The sequence below is a fragment of the Oncorhynchus nerka genome, linkage group LG17, assembly GCF_034236695.1.
Source record: "Oncorhynchus nerka isolate Pitt River linkage group LG17, Oner_Uvic_2.0, whole genome shotgun sequence".
NCBI lineage: Eukaryota > Metazoa > Chordata > Actinopteri > Salmoniformes > Salmonidae > Oncorhynchus > Oncorhynchus nerka.
In genome coordinates, this window is record NC_088412.1 from 23,010,714 (window position 1) to 23,038,241 (window position 27,528).

Below are 27,528 nucleotides of genomic sequence, written 5' to 3' on the forward strand. Positions count from 1 at the left end.
ATGACAGCCTAGTGGGTTAACTGCCTGTTCAGGGGCAGAACGACAGATTTGTACCTTGTCAGCTCAGGGGTTTGAACTTGCAACCTTCCGGTTACTAGTCCAACGCTCTAACCACCAGGCTACCCTGCTACATAGTTACAAGAGATAGACATCACAGGAGATAGAAACCAGGCCTCTGGGTTGCCTAATTGGTGAGAGAAAAGTATTCCTTATACCCTACAGTCTAAACTGAGGATTCAAACATATGGTGTCTGTAGAAGTGTATTATATAGGCAAGAGAGGAACTATTTATTAACAGGTGGTCTGAAGAGTCATAAAGAAGCACATGTCTACCATTAGTAATGCTAATGAGATTTTGTGGAATCTGTTTTTAGATCGGTTCTCCGGCCAGGAGAGACACGGTGTCCTACCCCTCAGGTCAGCTGTGCTACGAGCTTCACTGGGACACTGAGAACAACGGCAGCTCAGGTGAGACACCATGTGGCCTGATATGGTACTGCAGGACACAATACTGCAAGTCATAGGCATTATAATGGTTGGGTAAATAAATACATTTTCTTTTTATTTCTTTAAAAAAAAAATGTAATTCTTTTTTTTCCGTTTCAAATATTTTTTATTAAACACACACCAGAATGGTGTATAGGTATACAAGACAGGTATACAATTCTTATCTAAACATAAAAGAGCATACAGGAACAACAAGACCCAGAGTTCTGGGTGCAGAACAAATAATACAAAACACGACATACAAAACAAGGACACGTAGAAAGAAAGAGGGAAGATGCCGCCCCCCCTCCCAACTGCTCGGGTGGCAGGGCCAGCACATGCTGCCCAAAGGTAGATTAAAATATTACAATTGAGAGTGCGTTAATAAGTACAAATTCACAGCGCCGACTCGTCCAAGTAGGAGAGGAAAGGCTGCCAGATTTGATCAAATGTTGATAATTTATTGTTCAGAATATATCTAATTCTTTCTAAGTGTACAGTGTTTGCCAATTCACTGAGCCATAATTTGGTAGAGGGCGCTTCCCTCCTTTTTCAAAACAACAAGATTCGTTTTTTTGCCGAGATGAGACCATACGAGATTAGTTGTTTTTGGGGGTTGGTTAATCCGTTTAGGGACTCAGATACTCCCAGGATTATCAGAAGCGGGTCTGGATCTAATGAAGTCTCCAAAACTTCAGAGAGGATCCCAAAAATTCCACACCAATAACCATGCAAGCTAGAGCATAGGGCAAAGCAGTGGAGTAGTGTACCCTGCGTAGCCTGACATTTATCACATGTAAGGGATGTGTCAGGAAATATCCTATGCAGTTTAGTTTTGGAATAGTGTAATACCTTGAATTGTATGAGACGATGTCTGGAATTAATGGAGCATGTGTGGATATACTCCAAGCTCTCTTCCTAGTCTGCCACCGAGATGTCAGTCCCTAGTTCTTCCTCCCATTTTGCCTTGATTGCATCAGTAGAAGGTGTGCTAACAGATTGAAAAGCATCATATAGACGCGATATCAGTTTATCTGAGGTGGGGCATATTTTTATGCATCTGTCAAACATGGAAGGTTTAGCATTCCCAAATGTTGAGAGGTGTTTTCTAACGTAGTCTCTAATTAGTAGGAATCTGAAAAAATTACTTCTGGGAAGATTATAAGTTTCCCTCAGCAACTCAAAGGAAGCAAAGGTCCCTTCTATGTATAAATCCCCTATGGTACTTATCCCCAACTCTCCCCATCGCTCAAAGGTGTTATCGAGGTTAGAAGGGGCAAAGGAGGGATTCCTGGCGACAGGGAGCATGAATGACATTGGTCTAAGCTCAAAGTGGACTTTAATTTGCTTCCAGATTCGGACTGTGCTATGTATAATCAGATTGTTACAATAAAGTGACATTTCCAGATTGACAGGCGACAAAATCACAGCGCCAATAGAGAAGGGGTGACACTCCTCACGCTCCATACTAAGCCAGCTGGATGCCGGAAGTACGTCATCCAACAGAAACGTAACAATGCGGAGGTTAGCGGCCCAGTAATAAAATATAAAATTTGGGAGAGACAATCCTCCTTCCATCTTGGATTTACAGAGGTGTTTTTTCCTGTGTGTTTTATAATCCCAGATGAAAGGATTGATAATTGAGTCCAGTTGTTTATGAAAGGATTTAGGTATGAATACTGGGATGTTCTGATATAGGTAGAGCAGTTGTGGGAGGAAGACCATTTTAATGGCATTAATTCTTCCGAGCAGAGAAATTGGGAGAGTTCTCCAAAATAGTATGTTTGCTTTGAGTTTTTGTATCAGAGGGGAAATTCTCTTTAAATAGTAAGGAGTATTGTTTGGTAACTACAATTCCTAGGTAGGTAAATTTTTCTGAATGGGAGATGTTCTAGCCAGGAGGTATTTTGCGACCGTATGGGCATTAATTCACTCGTTCCAATTTATTCTGTATCCCGAGAAGGTACCAAACAAATTGATCACATCAAGAATAGCTGGGATACTAGCCTGGGGTTCTGTTACATAGAGGAGGATGTCATCTGTGTATAGGGAGATCTTATTTAGAGTATCTTTAGTATTATTGCCGTGTATTGCTGCATGAGATCTAATCGTCTGAGCGAGCGGTTCGATAATTAGGGCAAAGAGCTTAGGTGACAGCGCACAACCCTGCCTTGTCCCCCTGTTGAGGTTAAATCGGGGCGACAATGATTGGTTAGTGAGTATTCTGGCACAGGGGTTCCTATATAAAAGCTGGATCCAATTTATGAACCTATCTCCAATATTAAATGTCTGTAGGACCTTGAATAGATAGGGCCACTCAACTTGGTCAAAGGCCTTTTCGGCGTCAAGAGATATGACGGCAAGGTCCACGTTGGGTAACCTCTGAGAATACATAATATTGAAGAGGCGCCTGAGATTGAAGAATGAGTTTCTGTTAGGGATAAAGCCGGTCTGATCCGAATGGACCAATTTGCCAATTAAAGTGCTAAGCCTGTTAGCCAGAGTTTTTGCTAAAATCTTTTGGTCTGTATTAAGGAGAGATATTGGTCTGTATGACCCTACCTCTTCTGGATCTTTACACTTCTTATGTATAACTGTAATGAACGCTTCGTCCAAAGTAGAAGGGAGAGCTCCATCCTCATTGGCCTGAATCAACATTTTGTGCAGATAGGGGGAGAGCATGTTGCTGAATGTTTTATAGAATTCACCAGGGTATCCATCTGGGCCCGGGGTCTTGCCACTCTTTAGAGATTTAATTGTTTCTCGGATTTCATCAAGAGATATTTCCTTATTCAGGAAGTTAGAATCTTCCTGGTTCAGGGCAGGAAGATTACAGTCCTCCAAAAATGTTTGCATAATTAAGGGGTTAGGATCCGCTTTAGATGTATATAGAGTCTCATAAAACTGCCGGAATCTGTCATTGATGTCTTTGGGGGAAGAGAGTAATTCCCCAGATGCAGATTTAACCCTGTGAATCATTCGGTCACTCACATTTTTTCGAAGTTGTCTGGCGAGTAATTTGTGTGGTTTGTCACCAAACTCAAAATATTTTTGCTTGGCATAGAGAAAAGATTTAGCCATTTTAGCTGAGAGAATCTGATTATATTCAAATTTTAAAGAGGTAATTTTTTTTATGTTTCTCCATAGATGGGTGGCTAGCATTCTCCCTATCCAGTAAGTGAATTTGTCCCTCCAGTTTTCCTCTGTTTTGCCTACTCCTGGCAGCCTGAAAGGAGATGATATAGCCTCTCAGATAAGCCTTCAGTGTTTCCCACAATAATGCTGGGGAGGTCTCTGTGTTGTCGTTGGTATCAAAGAAAAATGTAATTTGGTCTTTTAAGATATTCACAGAATGTTGGTTCTGTGAGGAGCTGAGGATTCAACCTCCAGACCCTCTCGTTTGGTACAATGTCACCCAATCTCAGGGAGAAGGTGAGTGGACTGTGGTCCGAGATTATAATATCATGATACCTCACATTACAGGTATAGGGGAGTAGTCTAGCATCCAACAAAAAGTAGTCAATTCGAGTGTAAACCTTGTGAACATGAGAGTAAAAGGAGTATTCCCTACCCGTAGGGTTAGCGATCCTCCATATATCAAATATGTTCGAATTTTTTAGGTAGGTATTCAAGAATTCGCTTGAATAGGAGGTAGGGGTTCGCCGGGTAGAGGATCTATCCAAATATTGGTCAAGCACACAGTTAAGGTCCCCTCCAATGACCAGGTTAGTATGGGAGATATCTGGAATCAGGGCAAGGACTCTTTTGAAAAAAGAGGGGTTGTCAATGTTTGGCCCATAGATATTTAGTAGAGTTACTGAGGTAGAGTGGATTTCTCCTATTGCAATCACATACCGACCCTCTTTATCCGCAATAGTGGTTTTATGTAGAAAGGGAATTCCTTTCCGTACCAGAATCGCTGTGCCTCTCGTTTTGGCAGAGAAGTTAGTGATACACTTGCCCCACCCACCTACACTTAAGTCTGCTATGAGAGTTATTCTTCAGATGGGTTTCTTGCAAAAATATAATATCAGACGAGAGTGCTTTCAAGTGGGCTAGGACCTTGCCCCTCTTAATTGATTCGTTTAAACCCTTGACATTCCAGGAAGTGAATGTAAGCCTCCTCTCGTTTGTAGTTCCTATGGTGGCCTGCATACCATGTAACTTGATAAAAAGGTAAGAAAGCGCACCAAACCATCACGATCAGCATATGTAGCACCTACACCCGAGCAGTATCCAACCCACCCCACCCCCCCTGCAAGCACATTTACTTCCCACCCTGTTCCCCTAATTTCCCCAACACTTACCCCCCCCATCAACAGGCATGTACAAACAGGAAGAAAAAAAAGGGAAAAATAAAAATAATAAACACATTGTCTGGCCGATGCCAAAAAAGCACCGCGCGACCTCGAACAAGAGGTAAAACAAAAATAAAATCCCAACTATACGTTCACCTCTCACTATCCTAGAACTTCTACTAACATATGAACTGAGGAGGCTCCCGCGAGTTAAGTGTTCAGTTAGCATCTAATAAACCTAAACCGAATAAGTTGCAACTTAAACATATTGCGCATTTAAGCGTCATCCTGGGTCAATCCCAGTGATAAGCAAGATATAGCCACAAGATTATATTGCTAAACACTGCCGGTCAAAAAATAAACCATCCGCAACCGACATAGTCAGCCGTACCTTTACATACTGTGGGTCAGGAGATCGGAAGAAGGATTTGTTAAATTAAACGTTCCCCCCATAAAAAAAATATGTTTAATATATATATACATACATACACACACACATACAGACACACACACACATATATGTGTGTGTGTATGTATATATATATATGTAGGTATGTGTATGTGTGTGTATGTATATATATGTGTATGTATGTATGTATGTATGTATATATATGTGTGTATGTATATATATATATATGTATTTATATATATACACATATACATACACATTTACATTTACATTTAAGTCATTTAGCAGACGCTCTTATCCAGAGCGACTTACACATATACATGTATGTATACATACCCACACAAAAAAATCATATATAAAAATATATATTTAAAGAATATGTATATACATCCATATGCACATATACACATACAAACATTCATACCCCAGAATAACAATCTACACTGATTTAAAATATACACATACATAATACTAAAATGCTAAGAGAAAATAGTAACAAAGTACAAATAGTAATTATATGTACGCACACCTACACATACATAAGCACTACAGAGGGCTGGTGGGACTCTAGTCGGGAGAGAGGCCCACGGCCAGACAAAGGCAGAACGGCACAAAACATCAACCTGCTAACCAGGTGTCTGCCCCCTCCCAACCATCACCCCCAGTCCCCTGCAAGCAATAAATAAATGGTATGGTAGTAAGAATAATGTAAGGATTGTAAAATAAATAACAAAACAAAAGTGGGGGAATATAAGTATATCCGTCCGAAGGTGTCAGTGATCAAACCTGGAAGTATAAAATATGCATCGCTGAGCACAGCCGGGATGAAAGTGAATTTAACGTTAAATGAGAGCTCTGACCGCCATCCATTGGTCTGCTCAGCGTCATACATGCTCGGTAGCCCTTGTTGAGCCCGTTTAATACGTTTTCACCCAATATGGTATAGTATGGATTCGAGTCCATGAGCAGACCCTAACACGCAATAACAAGGCACTCTAACCTGTACGGGGGATTGGTGTATATCCCCGGATAAACTTATCTGCGTCCAAAACCGAGGAGAGCCAAATCTTCTCACCGGAAGGCGGGGTAATTCTTAGTCTTGCAGGGAAAGAGTAAGGCTGGGCGAAGATGGAGTTTGTAGAGTTTGGTCATGACATCTCTGTAGTCGGCGCGATGCTTTGCCACATCGGGCGCATAATCCTCATCGACATGGAATGGATGCCCTTTATGTGACAGGTTGCCCCTCATTCGAGCTTCACGCAGGATAAGATCCTTGGTCTTGAAACTGTGACAACAGATGATTACTGGGCGAGGACGTTGGCCCGGTCCAGGCACTGGGACAAGGGAGCGATGTGCGCGGTCCAGCTGGGGATCCGAATCCAAAACATCCGATCCCATTGCATCCTTCAATAGCTTGGCGAAGAAGTCGGTGGGGCGAGAGCCCGCCTCTACCCCCTCTGCCAGACCAACAACGCGAAGGTTATTACGTCTGGATCGGCCCTCCAGGTCCAGCACTTTCACAGAAAGCCTCTGCACAGTATCCTGCAATGACGTGCATAGCTTCTCTAACTCGTCGATCCTACCAGCGTTGAATTCAGAAGCTTTCTCAAGGTCCACAATACTCTGGCCATGCGAAGCGACCGTTCGAATGATGCTCTCGATTTTGGTGTCCAGTTCAGCAATAGTGGCCTTAAGATCCTCAAGCTATAGCAACACGTAGCTCCCCCAAAGCCCGGGTAAGTTCTGTAAGTGTCACGTTGTTGCATGTGCCTCCCGCCATGTCTGTCTCGTTGTTTAGTGGGGAGTAGGCCTCCGCTGTGGATTTATTGTCCTTTGGTTGCTTATTACTCGGCATTTTCATATAAAAAGTTACAATCTTGTATTAGAAAGAAACGTTTGTTGTAAAAGGTGCCATAAAGTAGGTTAAATTAGATTATTTCGCAAAAAAGTTGCAGGAGCCTCTCACGCACAGCCGTTCACTCCAACATGCTAGCTCCGCAAAAAATCAAATAATACATTTTCATTCTCATATAATTTCATTAAAGTATATACACTATATGGCCAAAAGTATGTGCTCGTCAAACATCTCATTCCAAAATCATGGGCATTAATATGGAGTTGGTTCTCTCTTTGCTGCTATAACAGCCTCCACTCTTCTTGGAAGGCTTTCCACTAGAATTTAGAACATTGCTGCTGGAACTTGCTTCCATTCAGCCACAAGAGCATTAGTGAGGTCGGTCAATGATGTTAGGCGATTAGGCCTGTCTCGCAGTCGACGTTCCAATTCATCCCAAATGATGCTCGATGGGGTTGAGGTCATGCGCTCTGAGAAGGTGAGTCAAGTTCTACCACATCGATCTCGACCAACCATTTAGTTTTGGACCTCGTTTTCTGCACGGGGGCATTGTCATTCTGAAACAGTAAAGGGTCGTCCTCAAACTGTTGCCACAAAGCTGGAAGCACAGAATTGTCTAGAATGTCATATGCTGTAGCATTAAGATTTCCCTTCACTGGAACTAAGGGCCCCAACCATGAAAACAGCCCCAGACCATTATTCCTCCTCCACCAAACTTTACAGTTTTCAGTATGCATTGGGGTAGGTAGTGTTCTCCTGGCATCCCCTAAAACCAGATTCGTCCGCCGGACTGCCAGATGGTGAAGCGTGATTCATCACTCCAAAGAACATGTTTCCACTGCTTCAGAGTCCAATGGCGGTGACCTTTACATCTTAGGCTTCCGTGCAGCTGCCAATGAAACCCCAGCACAAGAACTCCTGACGAACAGTTCTTGTGCTGATGTTGCTTCCAGAGGCAGTTTGGAACTCAGTAGTGAGTGTTGCAACCAAGGACAGACAATGTTTACGCGTTTCAGCACTCTGCGATTCCGTTCTGTGAGCTTGTGTGGCCTATCACTTCGCGACTGAGCCGTTGTTGCCCCTTGATGTTTCCACTTCACAATAACAGCACTTAAAGTTGACCGGGGCAGCTCTAGCAGGGCAGACATTTGAAGAACTAACTTGTTGGAAAGGTGGCATCCTATGACTGTGCCACATTGAAAGTCACTGAGCTCTTCAGTAAGACAAACATTGGCTGTAGAATGGCCTATGAAGATTGCATGGCTGTGTGCTCGATTTATACACCTGTCAGCAACGGTTGTGGTTGAAATAGCCAAATCCACTAATATGAAGGGGTGTCTACCTACTTTTGGTAATGTAGTATGTTAGTAAACTGAGTTGTGATTGACAGGTCTGACATCAGATGGGTACCTGCGGGCAGACGGCCATCCCCCGGGAAGTAGGGACTATGAAGAGCACCTGTATGTGAACACCCAGAGTCTGGAGGGCCTGGAGCAGGGAGCAGAGGGCCATAGGGGGGCCAGGGGGCCAGACAGCCCCAAGAAAGACATATTTGACATGAGTGAGTCTCATCAACATCTACCCATCTGCTGAACACAGCCGCTGACACAATAGAGATACCATTATTATTCAAGATGTGGGGAGTATCTGGGCAATTGGGTTAGCATGTATGGATGATGTCATTCATGTCAGGTTCCGTGTGTGTGCCATGCATGTGTTCTCACTTCCTGGTTCTCTGCAGAACCCTTTGAGGATGCTCTGAAGATGCACGAGGCCGGTGGTAACGGTGGGGTGTGTGTGTTGGAGGACCAGTGGCCCAGTCCGCCCCGGCGTCGTGCCCCTGTCGCCCCCACAGAGGAGCAGCTTCGGCGGGAGGCCTGGTACCATGGCCGTATGAGCCGCCGGGACGCTGAGAAACTGCTGGTCCGAGACGGGGACTTCCTTGTACGAGACAGTGCCACCAACCCAGGCCAGTACGTCCTGACAGGCATGCACTGCGGTCTGCCCAAACACCTGCTACTGGTCGACCCAGAGGGAATGGTGAGTGATAATCGCTGAGTGATAAACAATATTGGATGGGGAAATTATGGCGTAGGGGGCTGGAGAGTATACAGAAGACTCAAGGCTACTTATGTAAATAATATATTTTTTTATATATTTTTTTTTATACATTTGCAAAAATTTCTACCAACCTGTTTTCACTTTGTCTTTATGGGGTAATGTGTGTAGATTGATGAAGATTATTTAATCAATTTTAGAATAAGGCTGTAACGTAACAAAATATGGAAAAAGTCAAGGGGTCTGAATACTTTCCGAAGGCATTTGATATAGTTTACTGAAATGATGTGTCAGTCACCTGAAATGTGAATTTGTTTATTTAAGCTACAGTCAAGCATTAGCATTGTTGTGCTAGTACAAAACATACTAAAGAATAATAGTGGTAGCACCCCTCTTAGAAATTGCTCCAGAAAGCTGATACTTGTATTTTTTTTTAACTTAGCTACAGCCTAGCATGAGCATTGTTGAATGCAAAACAATGGTGGTGGTAGCATCCCTGTTAACATGCATCAAGAAGTAGCCATTTAATCTCTTTGTGACCTACTAACATCTGTTAGCCCACTCCTCCTCGTCACTGCCAGGTACGAACCAAAGACATGCTGTTTGAGAGTATCAGTCACCTGATCAGCTACCACCTGAAGAACGAGCTGCCCATCGTGGCAGCCGAGAGCGAGCTGCACCTCAAACAGGTGGTCCGGAGGAAAGAGGGGACAGCCTTCTGGAATGGTAAGAGACAGAAATGACAGCCCAAAGTGATTGTGCTCAGCACTGCCTAGTTCTATTTGAATGACTGTTTTGTGATAACCTTTGTTTCAGTGTGGGCAGTTTATTGATACATTATAGTGTTTTAATAAAGTTTATGTTCTAGATTTTAGTGTTCTGCTGGTCTAGTTCTTTAGTATGTGTTTGAATGATATCCTTTGAAAGTTTTCCATTTTTGCCTGTTTTACTAGGAGTCAGAGGTGTGTCCATATAACCCCAGGAAGGAAGATCTTCACTTTGTCATATCCCCAGAATCAGAGCTTTCGCAGGGGTAGGAGGACACAGGCAACTCACTCTGTCCAGGACCCAAGGGCATGGCTGCAGCACCTGGCTGCCTCCGACAGTGCCGACAAACTTTCCACCATCTCCACCTGAACTCTCAGTATACAGTCATTAAGCTAACCGATGCCTCGGTACAGCTCAGCCAATCACAAGGATGGAATGTGAGGTCACAGTCACATACAGTAGTTGTTCCATAGGAAAGCATCATTTTTGAGTGCATGATGATGTTGCACCTCATACTGAGTCTCATACTGCTGATGTCATACGCAGTCCCAGAATGATTTGGGTTCCCTGTGTCTTTAAACGGACAAATGTGAACATTGTATATGATGTGAGAAACTCCTAGCAGCAAAATATCACTAAATTGTTTTATCAGAATGCAGTTCTTTGCTCCTCAGACATTGGGATGCTTTAATGGACTTTTATAAACTGTTCATCTGCAGCAGTAGCACCTGCACCTTCATGATTTATTCATATGTAATCTCAGGACCTAATTCTGAAGGCGTTAGATATCTGATTGCATGAATTGAAATATGCTTCAGAGATACAGTACAAGCCAGACACCAACCTTGAAAATGTGTCTGTCTCTGTCCCATCAATATCCACAGGAAGTCTGCATAACACAACATTGGGAATATACAGTTGGCCAAAATACATGGGTAGAACTCTGAATATCATTGTGTTAAAAAATAACCATATGCTTGTCAAAGTGTTTGTATGGGACAGTCATAGCTCGTCAGTGAATACCTACCCAAGTTGTGTGTTACCATGCCTACTGTGTGAAGATATCACACTGGTCAGAGCCTGTGCTCTCAGAAGGCAGACTACATGACTACAAATGACTCAGTGTAAAGATAATTAAGACCCATAAAAATAGTTCAGTGCCTTAATACTTGGTGTTTCATATCTTTCCTCCCAAATGACTTGTGCAGTATCATACATTCTATATATACAGTGGGGCAAAAAATATTTAGTCAGACACCAATTGTACAAGTTATCCCACTTAAAAAGATGAGAGGCCTGTAATTTTCATCATAGGTACACTTCAACTATGACAGACAAAATGAGAAAAACAAATCCAGAAAATCACATTGTAGGATTTTTAATGAATTTATTTGCAAATTATGGTGGAAAATAAGTATTTGGTCACCTACAAACAAGCAAGATTTCTGGCTCTCACAGACCTGTAACTTCTTCTTTAAGAGACTCCTCTCTCCTCCACTCGTTACCTGTATTAATGGCACCTGTTTGAACTTGTTATCAGTATAAAAGACACCTGTCCACAACCTCAAACAGTCACACTCCAAACTCCACTATGGCCAAGACCAAAGAGCTGTCAAAGGACACCAGAAACAAAATTGTAGACCTGCACCAGGCTGGGAAGACACAATCTGCAAGCAGCTCGAATTGAATAAATCAACTGGGAGCAATTATTAGGAAATGGAAGACATACAAGACCACTGATAATCTCCCTCGATCTGGGGCTCCACGCAAGATCTCACCCCGTGGGGTCAAAATGATCACAAGAACGGTGAGCAAAAATCCCAGAACCACACGTGGGGACCTAATGAATGACCTGCAGAGAGCTGGGACCAAAGTAACAAAGCCTACCATCAGTAACACACTACGCCACCAGGGACTCAAATCCTGCAGTGCCAGACGTGTCCCCCTGCTTAAGCCAGTACATGTCCAGGCCCGTCTGAAGTTTGCTAGAGAGCATTTGGATGATCCAGAAGAAGATTGGGAGAATGTCATATGGTCAGATGAAACCAAAATAGAACTTTTTGGTAAAAACTCAACTCGTCGTGTTTGGAGGACAAAGAATGCTGAGTTGCATCCAAAGAACACCATACCTACTGTGAAGCATGGGGGTGGAAACATCATGCTTTTGGGCTGTTTCTCTGCAAAGGGACCAGGACGACTGATCCGTGTAAAGGAAAGAATGAATGGGGCCATGTATCGTGAGATTTTGAGTGAAAACCTCCTTCCATCAGCAAGGGCATTGGAGGTGAAACATGGCTGGGTCTTTCAGCATGACAATGATCACAAACACACCGCCCGGGCAACAAAGGAGTGGCTTCGTAAGAAGCATTTCAAGGTCCTGGAGTGGCCTAGCCAGTCTCCAGATCTCAACCCCATAGAAAATCTTTGGAGGGTGTTGAAAGTCCGTGTTGCCCAGCAACAGTCCCAAAACATTACTGCTCTAGAGGAGATCTGCATGGAGGAATGGGCCAAAATACCAGCAACAGTGTGTGAAAACCTTGTGAAGACTTACAGAAAACGTTTGACCTCTGTCATTGCCAACAAAGGGTATATAACAAAGTATTGAGAAACTTTTGTTATTGACCAAATACTTATTTCCCACCATAATTTGCAAATAAATTCATTAAAAAACCTACAATGTGATTTTCTGGATTTTTTCCCCTCATTTTGTCTGTCATAGTTGAAGTGTACCTATGATGAAAATTACAGGCCTCTCATCTTTTTAAGTGGGAGAACTTGCACAATTGGTGGCTGACTAAATACTTTTTTTGCCCCACTGTACCACAGCAGAAGACAGTAGTGTGTGCTGCATCTATGTATACCCCGAGAGCAAATGGCAAATTTTCTTGCCATGCCAAATCACACTTTAACCAATGAATGGAGTGGACTGAAAGTCAAATCATCCTTTTTATTGTGACACTTTCTATAAGCTGCTGATGTATGGGAGAGGGGGGGGGGTGTAAATACTGTAGAACATCCCATAGTGTGTTCTGATTGGCTGTCCTCTTTTGTTTGCTTCCTATTCTATTGTACCAGTCCTCCAATCAATAATCTTCATGAGCATCGGCCCTTATTGATTTGATCACCATCCTGTGTTGTTAATGGCAACATGTTTTATCAATAGATAGGGGATGTCCTGGTATTTGCTGTGTCTTTGTCCCAGTCCAGGCACAGGGAGACAGAGGACATGGCTTTCTGTGACATTAGTGTACTTTACAGTATGCAACTTTTCCAAATGACCCCTTTGCTTTATCAGGCCTTTCTTGTATCTACTCTTCTTTGAACTAATTACATTTTTTTTCAATAAAATTTGTCAAATTTTTTTTTATTCAAATGTGTGAGGTTTGTGTTGAATCCAATCCACATCATTCGGGGCGGCAAGTAACGTAATGGTTAGAGCGTTGGACTAGAAACCGAAAGGTTGCAAGATTGAATCCCTGAGCTGACAAGGTAAAAATCTGTCGTAAATAAATAAAAACTCTTCCTCTGTCTGGATTGATTAGGAATGTTGGATGATGTTTTAAAGTGAGATGTACATACTGTATGGAGCGGCTTCATGAAAAGTCCAGCTGTCAGGCATTATTTGAGCACATGGCATCCCCCAATGAAGACTGGTCTTTTCCATTTAAAGGACCCATGAGCACCAACATGTGAAGTTCCTAGAAGTATGTCAAATGAAAGCTAAAAGTGTATATATATATACAGTGGGGGAAAAAGGATTTAGTCAGCCACCAATTGTGCAAGTTCTCCCTCTTAATAAGACGAGAGAGGCCTGTAATTGTCATCATATGTACAATTCAACTATGACAGACAAAATGAGAAAAATACATTTTTTAATGAATTTATTTGCAAATTATGGTGGAAAATAAGTATTTGGTCACCTACAAACAAGCAAGATTTCTGGCTCTCACAGACCTGTAACTTCCTCTTTAAGAGGCTCCTCTGTCCTCCACTCTGTATTAATGGCACCTGTTTGAACTTGTTATCAGTAAAAAAAGACACCACAGCCTCTTTCAGACAGAACACTTCCTTAGACAGCTCAATTATCTACACACAACAAGGGTGGAAGGGAGAACACAGATCCCTTCATTTCCCAAGGTCATTTTCTCAGTTCCAAATCACACTCATGCCCTCACCCTTTGGAACAATGTGTAGATATAAAGGAGTGTATAGTAATATGGCACCCAGCTTCCCAGAGGGCAAGGAACCTAAACCCTATGTTCTGGAAGGGGATAGGTTGGCTGACGACTCAAACTGAATGTAATTCCGCTGCTCTATCGCTACATGCAAGGCATTTGGAAAGTATTCAGACCCTTTGACTTTTTCCACATTCTGTTACATTACATCCTTATTCTAAAATGGATTTGATTATTTTTTTCCCTCATCAATCTACAATACCCCATAATGACAAAGCCAAAAGGTTTTTAGAAATGTTTGCATATTTATATATATATATATATATATATGAAACAGAAATACCTTATTTACATAAGTATTCAGACCCTTTGCTATGAGACTTGAAATTGAGCTCAGGAGCATCCTGTTTCCATTGATCATCCTTGAGATGTTTCTACAACTTGATTGAAGTCCACCTGTGTTAAATTCAATTTATTGTACATGATTTAGAAAGGCACACACCTGTCTACATAAGGTCCCACAGTTGACAGTGCACGTCAGAGCAAAAGCCAAGCCATGAGGTTGAAGGAATTGTCCGTAGAGCTCAGACAGAATTTTGTTGAGGCACAGATCTGGGGAAGGGTAGCAAAACATTTGAGCAGCATTGAAGGTCCAAGAACACAGTGGCCTCCATCATTCTTAAATGGAAGAAGTTTGGAACCACCAAGACTCTTCCTAGAGCTGGCCGCCCAGCCAAACTGAGCCATCGGGGGAGAAGAGCCTTGGTCAGGGAGGTGACCAAGAACCCGATGGTCACTCTAACAGAGCTCCAGAGTTCCTCTGGGGAGACAGGAGAAACTTCCAGAAAGACAGCCATCTCTGCAGCACTCCCCCAATCAGGCCTTTATGGTAGAGTGGCCAGACTGAAGCCACTCCTCAGTAAAAGGCACATGACAGCCCGCTTGAAGTTTGCCAAAATTCACCTAAAGACTCTCAGACCATGAGAAATAAGATTCTCTGGTCTGATGAAACAAAGATTGAACTCTTTGGCCTGAATGACAAGCATCACGTCTGGAGGAAACATAGCACCTTCCCTGCGGTGAAGCATGGTGGTGGCAGCATCATGCTATGGGGATGTTTTTCAGTAGCATGAACTGGGAGACTAGTCAGGATTGAGGAAAAGATGAATGGAGTAAAGTACAGAGAGATCCTTGATGAAAATCTGTTCCAGAGCGCTCAGGACCTCAGATTGGGGCAGCCAAGACAACACAGGAGTGGCTTCGGGACAAGTCTCTGAATGTTCTAGAGTGGCCCAGCCAGAGCCTGGACTTGAACCCAATCAAACATCTCTAGAGACCTGAAAATAGCTGTGCAGCGATGCTCCCCATCCTCCCTGACAGAGCTGGAAAGGATCGGCAGAGAATAATTGGAGAAACTCCCCAAATACAGGTGTACCAACCTTGTAGCGTCATACCCAAGAAGATTCGAATCACTGCCAAAGGTGCTTTAACAAAGTACTGAGTAAAGGGTCTGACTACTTAAGTAAATGTCAAGTTTTTATGTTTTATAAATGTGCATAAATGTCTAAAAACCTGTTTTTGCTTTGTCATTATGGGTTATTGTGTGTAGATTGATGAGGGGAAAACATTATTTTATACATTTTAGAATGAAGCTGTAACGTAACAAAATGTGGAAAAAGTCAAGGGGTCTGAACACTTTCCGAATGCACTGTACATTCAGTCTGTGACCGCAACTGTAGAAGCTGTTTCTGCTGACGTGAAAGTGAGGGGCCTTGTACAAAACAAGTCATCAGCGATTGGATCGTCTGTAACCAATCAGAGTATCAAAGCCTATTTCTAGTTCCGAAACGCTTTCCCACGTGTGTTCAGGCTCTGGCCCAACCCATCGGTTTTTGGGACCAATCAGAATGGTTTGAATGTGTTCACATTTGAAAAGTCGTCAGGGAGGAGATCAAATCCAGACTCCTCGTGTAGAATAAATGTTAGTTGGTGTGGTGTTTGACCAGAGTGATGTGGATGGGTAGCCAGGCGAAGGGGCTAGGGGTTGATTTTGAATAAAGGACATTGTCGCTAAATTTTACTTCTATCATTTGCGTCTCAGTCTTACCTTGCGGTCCTTCTCCTTGACCAGGACCTGGGAGTCCTGGATGTCTTTGTGGAGCTCCTAGACGTGGCTGGACTGGGCCTGCAGGTCAGCCAGCTGTTGCTGCGCCGTGGCCAGCTGAGCCTCGGCCACCTGACACTCACTGTTATTAAACAGAGCCTCACACTGCACCTGGAACACCTGTTGGGAGGGAGTCAGGGGAGAATGGGGAGAGAGGGGGGAGTGAGGAGAGATAAAGACAAGTGGAGGAGGGAGAGCACGTCGATGGCCATGAAAGGAAAGGTGGCAAGGAGATACTGTATAGAACAAACACATAACTAATGCTAGGAGAAAGGAAGTCCTGGTGCACATCAGTCCAATGTGTAGTCAGTAACATGTGGCTTGTGGTTAACTCTTGAGTTAAGGTTTCAGTCTCGAACTTTGTTAAAATTCTCTGTATTTTGGTGAACAGGAACAAATACAACACACCTCGGTGCAAGTCTTCTTGTGTTTGCGTGTGAGGTTGTTGAATTGGGCGGTGAATGCGTTGATCTCGGCCTGCAGTGAGAGGCGCTGGGACTTGTGGTCCTCCTTGGACACCAGTCCCTGTTCCACAGCCTTCTGGGACCTCAGGTCTCTCAGCTCTGTCTCCTTCACACTCAAAGCCTCCTTGGCCTCCGCCGCACTGTTCTCACTGGCCTGCAGGGAGCGCTGCAGCTCCACCTGACACACAGCAGGGACAACAAACACAACATGAGGGTGCTTTCCTAGTACTTTTACTGTAGGCTACATTAATTGATTGTGGGTCATACATGATGACAGAGGGGTTGTTATTAGTGCCAAATTATATTGATTGCACAACCCCTTGATTTTTATCTACAATTAGTAGATTTTTAAATAAAAGCCTAATGTCCATTCACTTAGGACCTCAACGTAGTATGATTTGAGTCTAACAGCTCATTCTTGCCATTTGCTAGAATACCATTTGAAGCTAACCTTAACTTTGTCATGCTCCTCCCAGGGTATAAGGTCCTGTAGTTGGGCATCCAGCCTGGCCGTCTCTGTCTGGGCGTGGCATCGCAAAGCCCTCTCCGCCTGCAGTTCCTGGGCTGTCTGGGCCAGCTGCTCCGACAGAGCCGTCAGCGCCTCTGTGTGTTGGGACAGGGGTACTCCATGTCTCAGGTGGAGGGTTTCCTGAGACCAACCCTTACGCTCCGCACACAGACAGTCCGGAGCCTGAGCTGCTTCCTGCCTAGCCACCTCCAGTTCCTCCCTCACCCGTCTCAGGGAGCACTCTGATATTAGAGAATAAATATCACAGAAGTAGAGAGTGCTCTTATTGGTGAGAAGTATCACCACGCAAAACTAAGAAAGAGCTCTGATTGGACAGAACCCACTGGGGTCAGATGTTAATTCAACATATATTCCACATTGGTTCAATGTCATTTCTTCTAAATAATGTGGAAACAACGTTTATTTAACCAGTGTGTGCCCAGTTGGAAGTGAAAGCAAATGAGACAAAAGCAAATGAATGGTTATAAACTACAGTAGTTATTTACAGCTTACCACCGTATTTAACTACAGTAAAATCATTTGTCCTTATGCCCCAAAGAGAGCAACATTTTTTGATAAGTGACAGAGAACATTATAATAGCGGAGTAGCTAGGTTTCCATCCAATTGGCGACAGATTTCATGCAGATTTCTCACCAGAGATGTGTTTTCATCATACTGACTTGCTGCAGATAAACGGCTGAGCATGATAAAGTAGTGCACATGAAACTAACTTTTGCGGTTAAAGTTAAATGGGATTCCATCGCATTTTCAACTCTACCAAGGTTTTTTTCCACAAAAACCTTAAATGGCAAACGTGCCTACTCTGGTCTTGGAACAAGTGCTCTAGCCAACAGCTTGCAGATACAGAGCTGGTAGGCTAGTCTACATGATGAGATTATTATGGATAAAAGCAAGATCATTTTGGGGGGTCATTTCATCTGTAGCCTAATAAACTGAAATAAACCGAGTCACAACATATCATTGCGTGACTCCAAGTTTATTTCGATATGATGGTTATTATATCAATATTTATGCATAAAGGCTTTTCCTCCGATGTTTTTTGCATAATCAATTTTTACAGACATAAAAAGCACCCACAATGTCGAACAAACAAATTGTCTGCAGACAATTATGAAATTGTTCCGGCATTTCCGGTTTCCAACAGCCCGGTCATTACTTTTTTCATGCATCAGGTAATTCATCTGCATGAAATGGTTTGATGGAAACCTGATTAGTAACAGGACACCAGGTTGACACCAGGGAAAAACATACCTGATGTGATGGAGGGCTCTGACCCTTCCGACCTCTCTTCCTCATCTCCCTGACAGTGTGTGGGGCTGGTTGGCCGTAGTCTCTCCAGCTCCAGTTGGGCCTCGTTCAGTCTCAGGCTGGCCTCGGATCTCTCCCTGGCCAGCTGCTCACACTGCAGACCAGCGTCACCTACACCTCGTCCATCTCCGAATGGGGAACACAGTCCCTCAGCTTCCCCTCCAGCTCCACCACACGGCCCTGGAGCCTACGCAACACCTCTCCGTCTGGCTCTACCACTCGCTCTCTCTTTCCCCCAGCTCTCCCTGACTCTTTGCTCTCCGCCGGGGTGGCCTCCAGTTCGCTCAACCTCTCCCTGAGGCTCCTCACCCTCTCCCTGAGGCTCCTCACCCTCTCCCTGAGGCTCCTCACCCTCTCACTCTCCCCTCCTCTGTCCTCCTTTTCAAACTCTGTTTCTGTCCCTTTCTTTTCCAGGGCCGCCTGTAGTTCCTCAACTTTCTTTCCCAGCTGTTTGACTGTGTCATTGTCCTCTGCGCTCTCCCTCCCTCTGTCCCTCCCCCTCTACCTCCCTCAGGCCCGCTTCCTCCCTCTGTCCCTCCCCCTCTACCTCCCTCAGGCCCGCTTCCTCCCTCTGTCCCTCTCCTTGTCCCCCTCTCTCTTTCAGCGCCTCCTCCAGCTCCCTTACCCTCTCTTTCAGCTGTTGAGTCTCCAGGATCACCACCTCACCGCTGCCCCTGGGGGGGGGGGTCTCTCTCTCTCACCCCCCATTCCCCCTGCCTGTTCCCCAGAATATACCCCCAGGTGCACCTGTTCTCTCAGCTCCTCCAGCTCAGACTGGGAGTGGGCCAGCTGCCTCTCCAGCTCAGACTGGGAGTGGGCCAGCTGCTCCTCCTTGCCACACAGCCTCTCCCTCAGCTCATCACTGCTCTCATCCTCAGTCACCTCCTTCCCCTTCCCCTCTGTCCCCTCCTTCTCCTCTGCCCCTGTCTCTCCCTCTCCTCCTCCCTCCAGTCTCCTCACACCTGGAGGTGAAAAAAAATAAACATCAGAACTGAAGTGAAGTGAGAGGCTTACCTATGGTTGGCATATTGTGTTAGAATCTTCAATTACAATAAAATCAAATCAAATTTTATTTTTCACATACACATGGTTAGCAGATGTTAATGACAGTGTAGCGAAATGCTTGTGCTTCTAGTTCCCGACAATGCAGTAATAACCAACGAGTAATCTAACCTAACAATTTCACAACATCTACCTTATACACACACAAGTGTAAAGGGATGAAGAATATGTACATAAAAATATTTGAATGAGTGATGGTACAGAACGGCATAGGTAAGATGCAGTAGATGGTATAGAGTACAGTATATACATATGAGATGAGTAATGTAGGGTAGGGAAACATAAAAGTGGCATTGTTTAAAGTGGCTAGTGATACATGTATTACATAAAGATGGCAAGAGGCAGTAGATGGTATAGAGTACATTATATACATATGAGATGAGTAATGTAGGGTATGTAAACATTATATTAAGTGGCATTGTTTAAAGTGGCTAGTGATACATTTCTACATAACTTTTTCCATTATTAAAGTGGCTGGAGTTGAGTCAGTATGTTGGCAGCAGCTGTTTAACAGTCTGATGGCCTTGAGATAGAAGCTGTTTTTCAGTCTCTCGATCCCTGCTTTGATGCACCTGTACTGACCTCGCCTTCTGGATGATAGATAGCGGGGTGAACAGGCAGTGGCTCGAGTGGTTGTTGTCCTTGATGATCTTTATGGCCTTCCTGTGACATCGGGTGGTATAGGTGTCCTGGAGGGCAGGTAGTTTGCCACCAGTGATGCGTTGTGCAGACCTCACTACCCTCTGGAGAGCCTTACGGCTGTGGGCGGAGCAGTTGCCGTACCAGGCGGCGATACAGCCTGACAGGATGCTCTCGATTGTGCATCTGTAAAAGTTTGTGAGTGATTTTGGTGACAAGTCAATTATCTTCATCCTCCTGAGGTGCTGCTGCGCCTTCTTCACCACGCTGTCTGTGTGGGTGGACCAATTCAGTATGTCCATGATGTGTACGCAGAGGAACTTAAAACTTACTACCCTCTTCACTACTGTCCCGTCGATGTGGAAGGGGGGTGCTCCCTCTGCTGTTTCCTGAAGTCCACGATCATCTCCTTTGTTTTGTTGACGTTGAGTGTGAGGTTATTTTCCTGACACCAAACTCCGAGGGTCCTCACCTTCTCCCTGTAGGCCGTCTCGTCGTTGTTGGTAATCAAGCCTACCACTGTTGTGTCGTCTGCAAACTTGATGATTGAGTTGGAGGCGTGCATGGTCACGCAGTCGTGGGTGAACAGGGAGTACAGGAAAGGGCTCAGAACGCATCCTTGTGGGGCCCCAGTGTTGAGGATCAGCGGGGTGGAGATGTTGTTACCTACCCTCACCACCTGGGGGCGGCCCGTCAGGAAGTCTAGTACCCAGTTGTACAGGGCAGGGTCGAGACCCAGGGTCCAGGGAGCTTGATGACGAGTTTGGAGGGTACTATGGTGTTAAATGCTGAGCTGTAGTCGATGAACAGCATTCTCACATAGGTATTCCTCTTGTCCAGATGGGTTAGGGCAGTGCGCAGTGTGGTTGCGATTGCTTCGTCTGTTGACCTATTTGGGCGGTAAGCAAATTGGAGTGGGTCTAGTGTGTCAGGTAGGGTGCAGGTGATCCTTGACTAGTCTCTCAAAGCACTTCATGATGACGGAAGTGAGTGCTACGGGGCGGTAGTCGTTTAGCTCAGTTACCTTAGGTTTCTTGGGAACAGGAACAATGGTGGCCCTCTTGAAGCATGTGGCAACAGCAGACTGGGATAAGGATTGATTGAATATGTCCGTAAACACACCAGCCAGCTGGTCTGCGCATGCTCTGAGGACGCGGCTGGGGATGCCGTCTGGGCCTGCAGCCCTGCGAGGGTTAACACGTTTAAATGTTTTACTTACGTTGGCTGCAGTGAAGGAGAGTCCTCAGGTTTTGGTAGCGGGCCGTGTCAGTGGCACTGTATTGTCCTCAAAGCGAGCAAAGAAGTTGTTTAGTCTGTCTGGGAGCAAGACATCCTGGTCCGCGACGGGGCTGGTTTTCTTTTTGTAATTGACTGAAGACCCTGCCACATACCTCTTGTGTCTGAGCCGTTGAATTGCGACTCTACTTTGTCTCTATACTGAAGCTTAGCTTGTTTGATTGCCTTGCGGAGGGAATAGCTACACTGTTTGTATTCGGTCATGTTTCCGGTCACCTTGCCCTGGCTAAAAGCAGTGGTTCGCGCTTTCAGTTTCGCGCGAATGCTGCCATCAATCCACGGTTTCTGGTTTGGGAATGTTTTAATAGTTGCTGTGGGTAAGACATCGCCGATGCACTTGCTAATAAACTCGCTCACCGAATCAGTGTATTCATCAATGTTGTTGTTTGACGCAATGCGGAACATATCCCAATCCACGTGATAGCTTGAAGCGTGGAATCAGATTGGTCGGACCAGCGTTGAACAGACCTGAGCGCGGGAGCTTCCTGTTTTAGTCTCTGTCTATAGGCTGGGAGCAACAAAATGGAGTCGTAGTCAGCTTTTCCAAAAGGAGGGCGGGGGAGGGCCTTATATGTGTCACGGAAGTTAGAATAACAATGATCCAGGTTTTTACCAGCCCTGGTAGCACAATCGATATGCTGATAGAATTTAAGGAGTCTTGTTTTCAGATTAGCCTTGTTAAAATCCCCAGCTACAATGAATGCAGCCTCAGGATGTGTGGTTTCCAGTTTACTGTGGCTGGCAGGGTTCAAATTACATATTGACTCTTTAGTGGGCTTAAAGAGTCTAAAATAGGACTGGACCATTGTTAATATGTTGAAGGCTTCTGGGGGTGTCCATGTTAATATATTACTGTAGTCCACCCCAGGGCACCTCTACAAATTGAACTCTAACCTTAGTGAGTGATGTAAATGTGACATTTTAGTAATTTAGCAGATACTCTTATCCAGAGGGTATACAGTGGGGCTGGTGTTGTGGGTGATAATCCTTACCCCTCTCCCGCCATGCTGGAGGCCTCAGATGAAGCCTGGGCCTGGGAGTAGCGCTCCTGTAGAGCTTCAAACTCCCTCCTGAGTCAGTCATACAGGGCCGTGGGGACAAAGTCTGGGCCGGTTGTCTGCATGTCAGGGTCATCCTTCTCAAACATCTCCAGCATCCACACAAAATCACAGTACAGAAATAATCAGTAAGGGTTTTCTTTCTTCGCTAACAGTTGTGATGTGTCTCATAAGTCAAGCATCCTATTTTTATGTCACATAAGTCAAGCATCCTATTTTTATGTCACAATTCAACATTCACAGAACTGCTTCCTCTCCTCTTCCTTCATGACAGCTTCATAGTTAGCTTTTGTGCTGTACCACCATCCTTGCTGCCCCTCACACACAGTCCCAGACAAACCTTCCAATGGTAGTCTGGTTATAACCAATGATTTATATATACAGTACACTAGATGGTTGATAGGAGGCGTTGTGTTGAAGCCACTGTGCCTCCATCTTGGCAAGCCCTCACCATTGTAGAAAATAGGAAGCTATAGTAATGCATGTATTAATATCTACATTAGTTTTTGCCATGTTTATTCTATTACAGACACCTTAATACAAATAAAAATATATATATATATTAAAAACATTTCCCTGAAAGTATAATTTTTAGAGATAACTAATGTTACTGTCCCCACTACAACAAAAAAACAAATGTAATTTTGACCTTTAAACATTTAATTGAAATACTGTAGAATTCCATTCATGCCTATGGAGGTCTGTTACGTACTGGGGAGTGTCAATATGGGCGACCAGTGGGTTCAAAGCCTCAATGGCCAATAAATAGCATCAGCAAGCCAGGGTTTAAATACACGGAATAAAAATATAAACGCAACATGTCAAATGTTGGTCCCATGTTTCATGAGCTAAAATAAAAGATGTTCCATATACACAAAAAGCTTATTTCTCTCAAATTTTGTGGACAAATTTGTTTACATCCCTGTCAGTGAGCATTTCTCCTTTACCAAGATAATCCATCCACCTGACAGGTGTGGCATATCTAGAAGCGGATTAAACAGCTCATTACACAGGTGCACCTTGTGCTGGGGACAATAAAAGGCCACTCTAAAATGTGCCGTTTTGTCACACAGCACAATACCACAGATGTCTCAATTCTTGAGGGAACGTGCAATTATCATGCTGACTGCAGGAACGCCCACCAGAGCTTTTGCTCTACTATAAACCGCCTCCAATTTGGCAGTACGTCCAACGGGCCTCACAACCGCAGACCACGTTTAACCACGCCAGCCCATGACCTCCTCATCCGGCTTCTTCACCTGCGGGATCGTCTGAGACCAGCCACCCAGACAGCTGATGAAACTGTCCGTAATCAAGCTCTTTTGTAGGGAAAAACTCATTCTGATTGGCTGGGCCTGGCTCGCCAGTGGGTGGGCCAATGGCTGCGCCCCTGCTCAGTCATGTGAAATCCATAGATTAGGGCCTAATGAATTTCCTTATATGAGCTGTGGCTAAGTAAAATCGTTGAAATTGTTGCATGTTGCCTTCATATTTTTGTTCACTATACTATTCACTACACATTGGCTGTAAACCTTTGTCCTAATTCTGTCTACTTGTACAGACCATGACCCAGTTAGTGAAGAAAGCCTGCACCAAGTCTCTGTGTGATGCTATTATTCTATTTATACCTAGGTACTGCTTCATCATAGACCTATAAAGTGGTGATATGACAAACGGTCCAATCTGACGCTGTTCAGCCATCCTTGAACCAGTCCATCATCATCTGCTGACTGGGACTTCTCTGGTCTGGATGACCTTTTGATAACCCCATTTTATCAATGAATCAGCTGATGGCGTGTATGTCTGTATGTGTTCTTACCTGCACTTTGAGGACCAGCTCCTGGTTCTGTGAGGTCAGCTCATCCACCTGTCTGCATAGCTCAGCCACAGTGTCTGGGTCTGCAGGACCAGGAGAGGTGGAGTTCGGGGAGTTTGCCTCCTCCTCGTCCAGAGCAGAGGGAGACTCTCTGGACCGCCTGGAGAGCAGCTTCTCAACACCTTCAAGATATACGGGGTAAATCAATGTCATATTTTGTCAAACATCAGCCATTACCATGGCAGTAGAATTTGAGTGAAGTTCATCTAGTTATGATGTATGACTCATTAGGGTTCTACAACCTAGTCCATACATCCATCCAACATTTGGTCCATTTAAAAAATATACAAATGCCGTATCTTAATCTGATCATCCTGTTGTTGCAGGAAATGCAAGCTTGTAGTGTATTTGGGGTTTAAAAAGGCTTCCAAAGTTTGTAATTTCCTCCTTATTTCAGATACGATTTGCACAAACAAAGAATGTATTAAGCCCTACAAACAATGTCCATTCATTATAATCCACATACGTAATAATTCACACTTCCTGTTGCTGCAGGATTATTTTTTCTGCTGTAAGAAACTGGGACAAAATTAAGATACGGCATCTGTAACAATTTGCCAGCAGAATTCCTTCTCTCCCCCCGCACACACATAGGAAGTCCAGTATGTCATCATCTGAGTCACTGGCTCCGATCACCTGACCTGCCTTCAGCTCCTCCAGCTCAGTCTGTAGCCTGTCCCACTCTGCCTCCGCCTGTTCCAGACACTCTCTCAGCTGGGTCAGCTAGCACAGGGAGACAGTGAGTGCACAGCTATTACCAGATTTCTAACATCCTTTCAGATATATGAGAAGTTTCCAAGGAATGGGGGTTTGAGCTTGATCTCAGGCTGGGAAATGAACCGTGCATGCAGTACCTCCTTCAAGGCAGTGGGTGCGCTGTTCTGCTGCTGCTCCAGACCTTTAATCTTCTGGAGCAGACGCCCCCTTTCCAGACACAGCCTTCGGATCTCCTCAAAAACCTCATTCTCCGTCTCACAGACACACACAAGGAAATGCATATCAGTGGTATCACAGTCAAACAGCAGCACCATACACATTAGCAGTCTCAAATGTAATGCAGTAGATAGTGATTCACTATGTATTGTCTGTTACTTTAGTCATGAATAGTGCTCTTCAAAATGGATATCTAAAGATGAATCCTTTGAATTGAGTTGTGTTGTATACCATAAATATAAGCCTATTTTATCTCCTGTATGCTTAGGTGCTATGCATACAGTATGCCGTGGCAGGGGAAGTAACTCACGAGGTTGGCCTGATTAGAGCACCGTGTCTCTAGAGACTGAGCTGAGGGAGAGGTAGAGGGGGGAGAGCTCTGGGGGGCAGGAGAAGGTAGGGGTGGAGAGTCCCGGAACATTGTTATTAAACTTAGTATGATTATGATCATCACAGCCTAGCAGAAGTTAGAGTCAGTAAGAATCATATATAAAGTATTTTATCCATCTCTGGAGTTGGCCTCGTACCTGGGGAGGGGAGCGAGGTGGAAGAGGGGCTTTCCTCTTGCAGGGGGTGGTCCCCCCTGGCAGAGGAGGGGGAGGTGGGGCTGCCTCTGGAGACACAGACAAGCAGAAGGAACAGGGGAACATTAGCTTTTAATGTGTGATGTTACTTCAGCTGTTGTTGTTCAAAAGATGTTGTTGTAGATTGAAAATGGGATAATAAGTTGGTGTTCCTTCTTATGTTGTAAATTCTATTACGTACAATCTAGAAATATTTGTGTTATGTTTTCACATGTACTGAATGTGTAGTGAGTGAAAATGAAAAGCTGAGTCGTCAGGTACCTCCTCGCCATTGTCCTCAGTGGCTATGTATGCATTGGGAGAGACAAATGGCAAATCTTTTTAACCTCTGGTCCATTGAGATTCAATACATGCACACACACGCACATACACACTGTAGTTCTAGCTAAGACGCATACCGGCCCATAAAAATCCTCCTGTATAACGTAGCACTCAGTATAACACCACACAGCCCTACTGTAAGCTGTAAGACACAAGAGTCCTCATATATCACAGATACATCAGAGACATTTCAGGCACTGCTCTGCTTCCATTCATCTCCATTTCAAACGAAGCACACATCTGTTTTTTGTAAATCACCAAGCCTTTGTTTGAAGATAAAAGTGCAGCAAGCCTCTCTGTTTCAGGCTTTTACAATTACCCCCAGCTGTCCCCTTTACTTCATCCACTTCCTCACATTACAGCCATTTCCTGGGGGACCAGAGTAGGGCCATAGACTAGGCCATAGAATTACCACTGATAGAAAGGATTATGATCCATGGATTCTGGTACAGTACATTAAATAGCATACAAAGTGTTGTAGTAGTTGCCAATGCTAATTAATTGAACATTTGAAATTGTACACCAAATATGGGCCCTGGTATAACCAGCAGGGAATGTGGTCTGTTCTATCAATTATAATTATATCCACCATTCTACCAGGGCCCAAAATAGAGCCCCAGACTGGGCCTAAAGGGTAGCAGAGCAAGGTTTTGCTCAATTTAATTTCAAGTCAGTTCAGTCAAGAAATGGATTGAAGTTCCAACTCAACAAAAATCTGAATTTAAAAGGAATTGAGCCCAACCCTGCTTCAGTCAGCAGGTGAGACATCAAGAGGTTACCGTGGGTTACCTGGAAGACAGTTCTGCAGAAGCTGTGCGATGCGCTGGTTGCCGGCGGTTATGCCGTAGTGGGCTGAACATAGGCTCCAAAAACACCCAATACATCCTTTTAGAAATGGCAACGCTCTCAGTATAGTGACACAGGTCTTTAGATGTTGTACATATGACATTTTGTCATTCCAAACTTTATCCGCAACAGTATATTCCATTTTGTTGGACTCGAGCGATACATTTCCGTGTACGTTCTTTCTCTTTTCCCGTATCACCACAATGGGAACGAGAAAACCCGTTCACGTTCGACTAAGGAAATGTATTGGGTTTATGGAGCCTTTGTTCATGTTTCTCTGCCCCTGCAACAGCAGAAGGTGAATTAGGAAGTATATTGCCGGTCGGGTAAGTTTCTCAAAACCAAGTGAAATCGCAAAAACATTGTCTGGACACCTAACATGTCTTTACAAAAACAAA

General features: G+C 44.2%; 2 protein-coding genes and 1 pseudogene across 4 annotated transcripts in view; 1 reads left to right on the forward strand and 2 right to left on the reverse strand.

Moving 5' to 3' along the window:
- LOC115144908 (SHC-transforming protein 2-like) overlaps positions 1-13,235 on the forward strand; it is a 35,807-nt gene extending 22,572 nt beyond the window's left edge. For 2 of the 3 annotated variants that reach the window (XM_029686035.2, XM_065003061.1), the window contains exons 10-14: positions 375-468; positions 8,439-8,609; positions 8,790-9,088; positions 9,664-9,832; positions 10,060-13,235. In XM_029686035.2, the coding sequence (XP_029541895.1) occupies positions 375-468; positions 8,439-8,609; positions 8,790-9,088; positions 9,664-9,832; positions 10,060-10,082 (756 nt within the window). In that variant the 3' untranslated portion in view covers positions 10,083-13,235. The remainder of the gene's footprint in view (positions 1-374; positions 469-8,438; positions 8,610-8,789; positions 9,089-9,663; positions 9,833-10,059) is intronic. The other variant, XM_065003062.1, reaches the window with a different exon arrangement.
- LOC115144985 (ankyrin repeat domain-containing protein 24-like) lies at positions 9,406-20,518 on the reverse strand (annotated as a pseudogene).
- On the reverse strand, positions 19,062-27,059 carry LOC115145456 (ankyrin repeat domain-containing protein 24-like). The gene is made up of 5 exons (XM_065003063.1): positions 25,301-27,059; positions 25,088-25,169; positions 24,390-24,568; positions 22,505-22,659; positions 19,062-19,477 (listed from the first exon to the last, which is right to left on the reverse strand). The coding sequence occupies exons 1-4, from the start codon at positions 25,481-25,483 to the stop codon at positions 22,588-22,590; spliced, it is 516 nt and encodes a 171-aa protein (XP_064859135.1). The 5' UTR covers positions 25,484-27,059; the 3' UTR covers positions 19,062-19,477; positions 22,505-22,587.
- Positions 27,060-27,528: the final 469 nt, after the last annotated feature.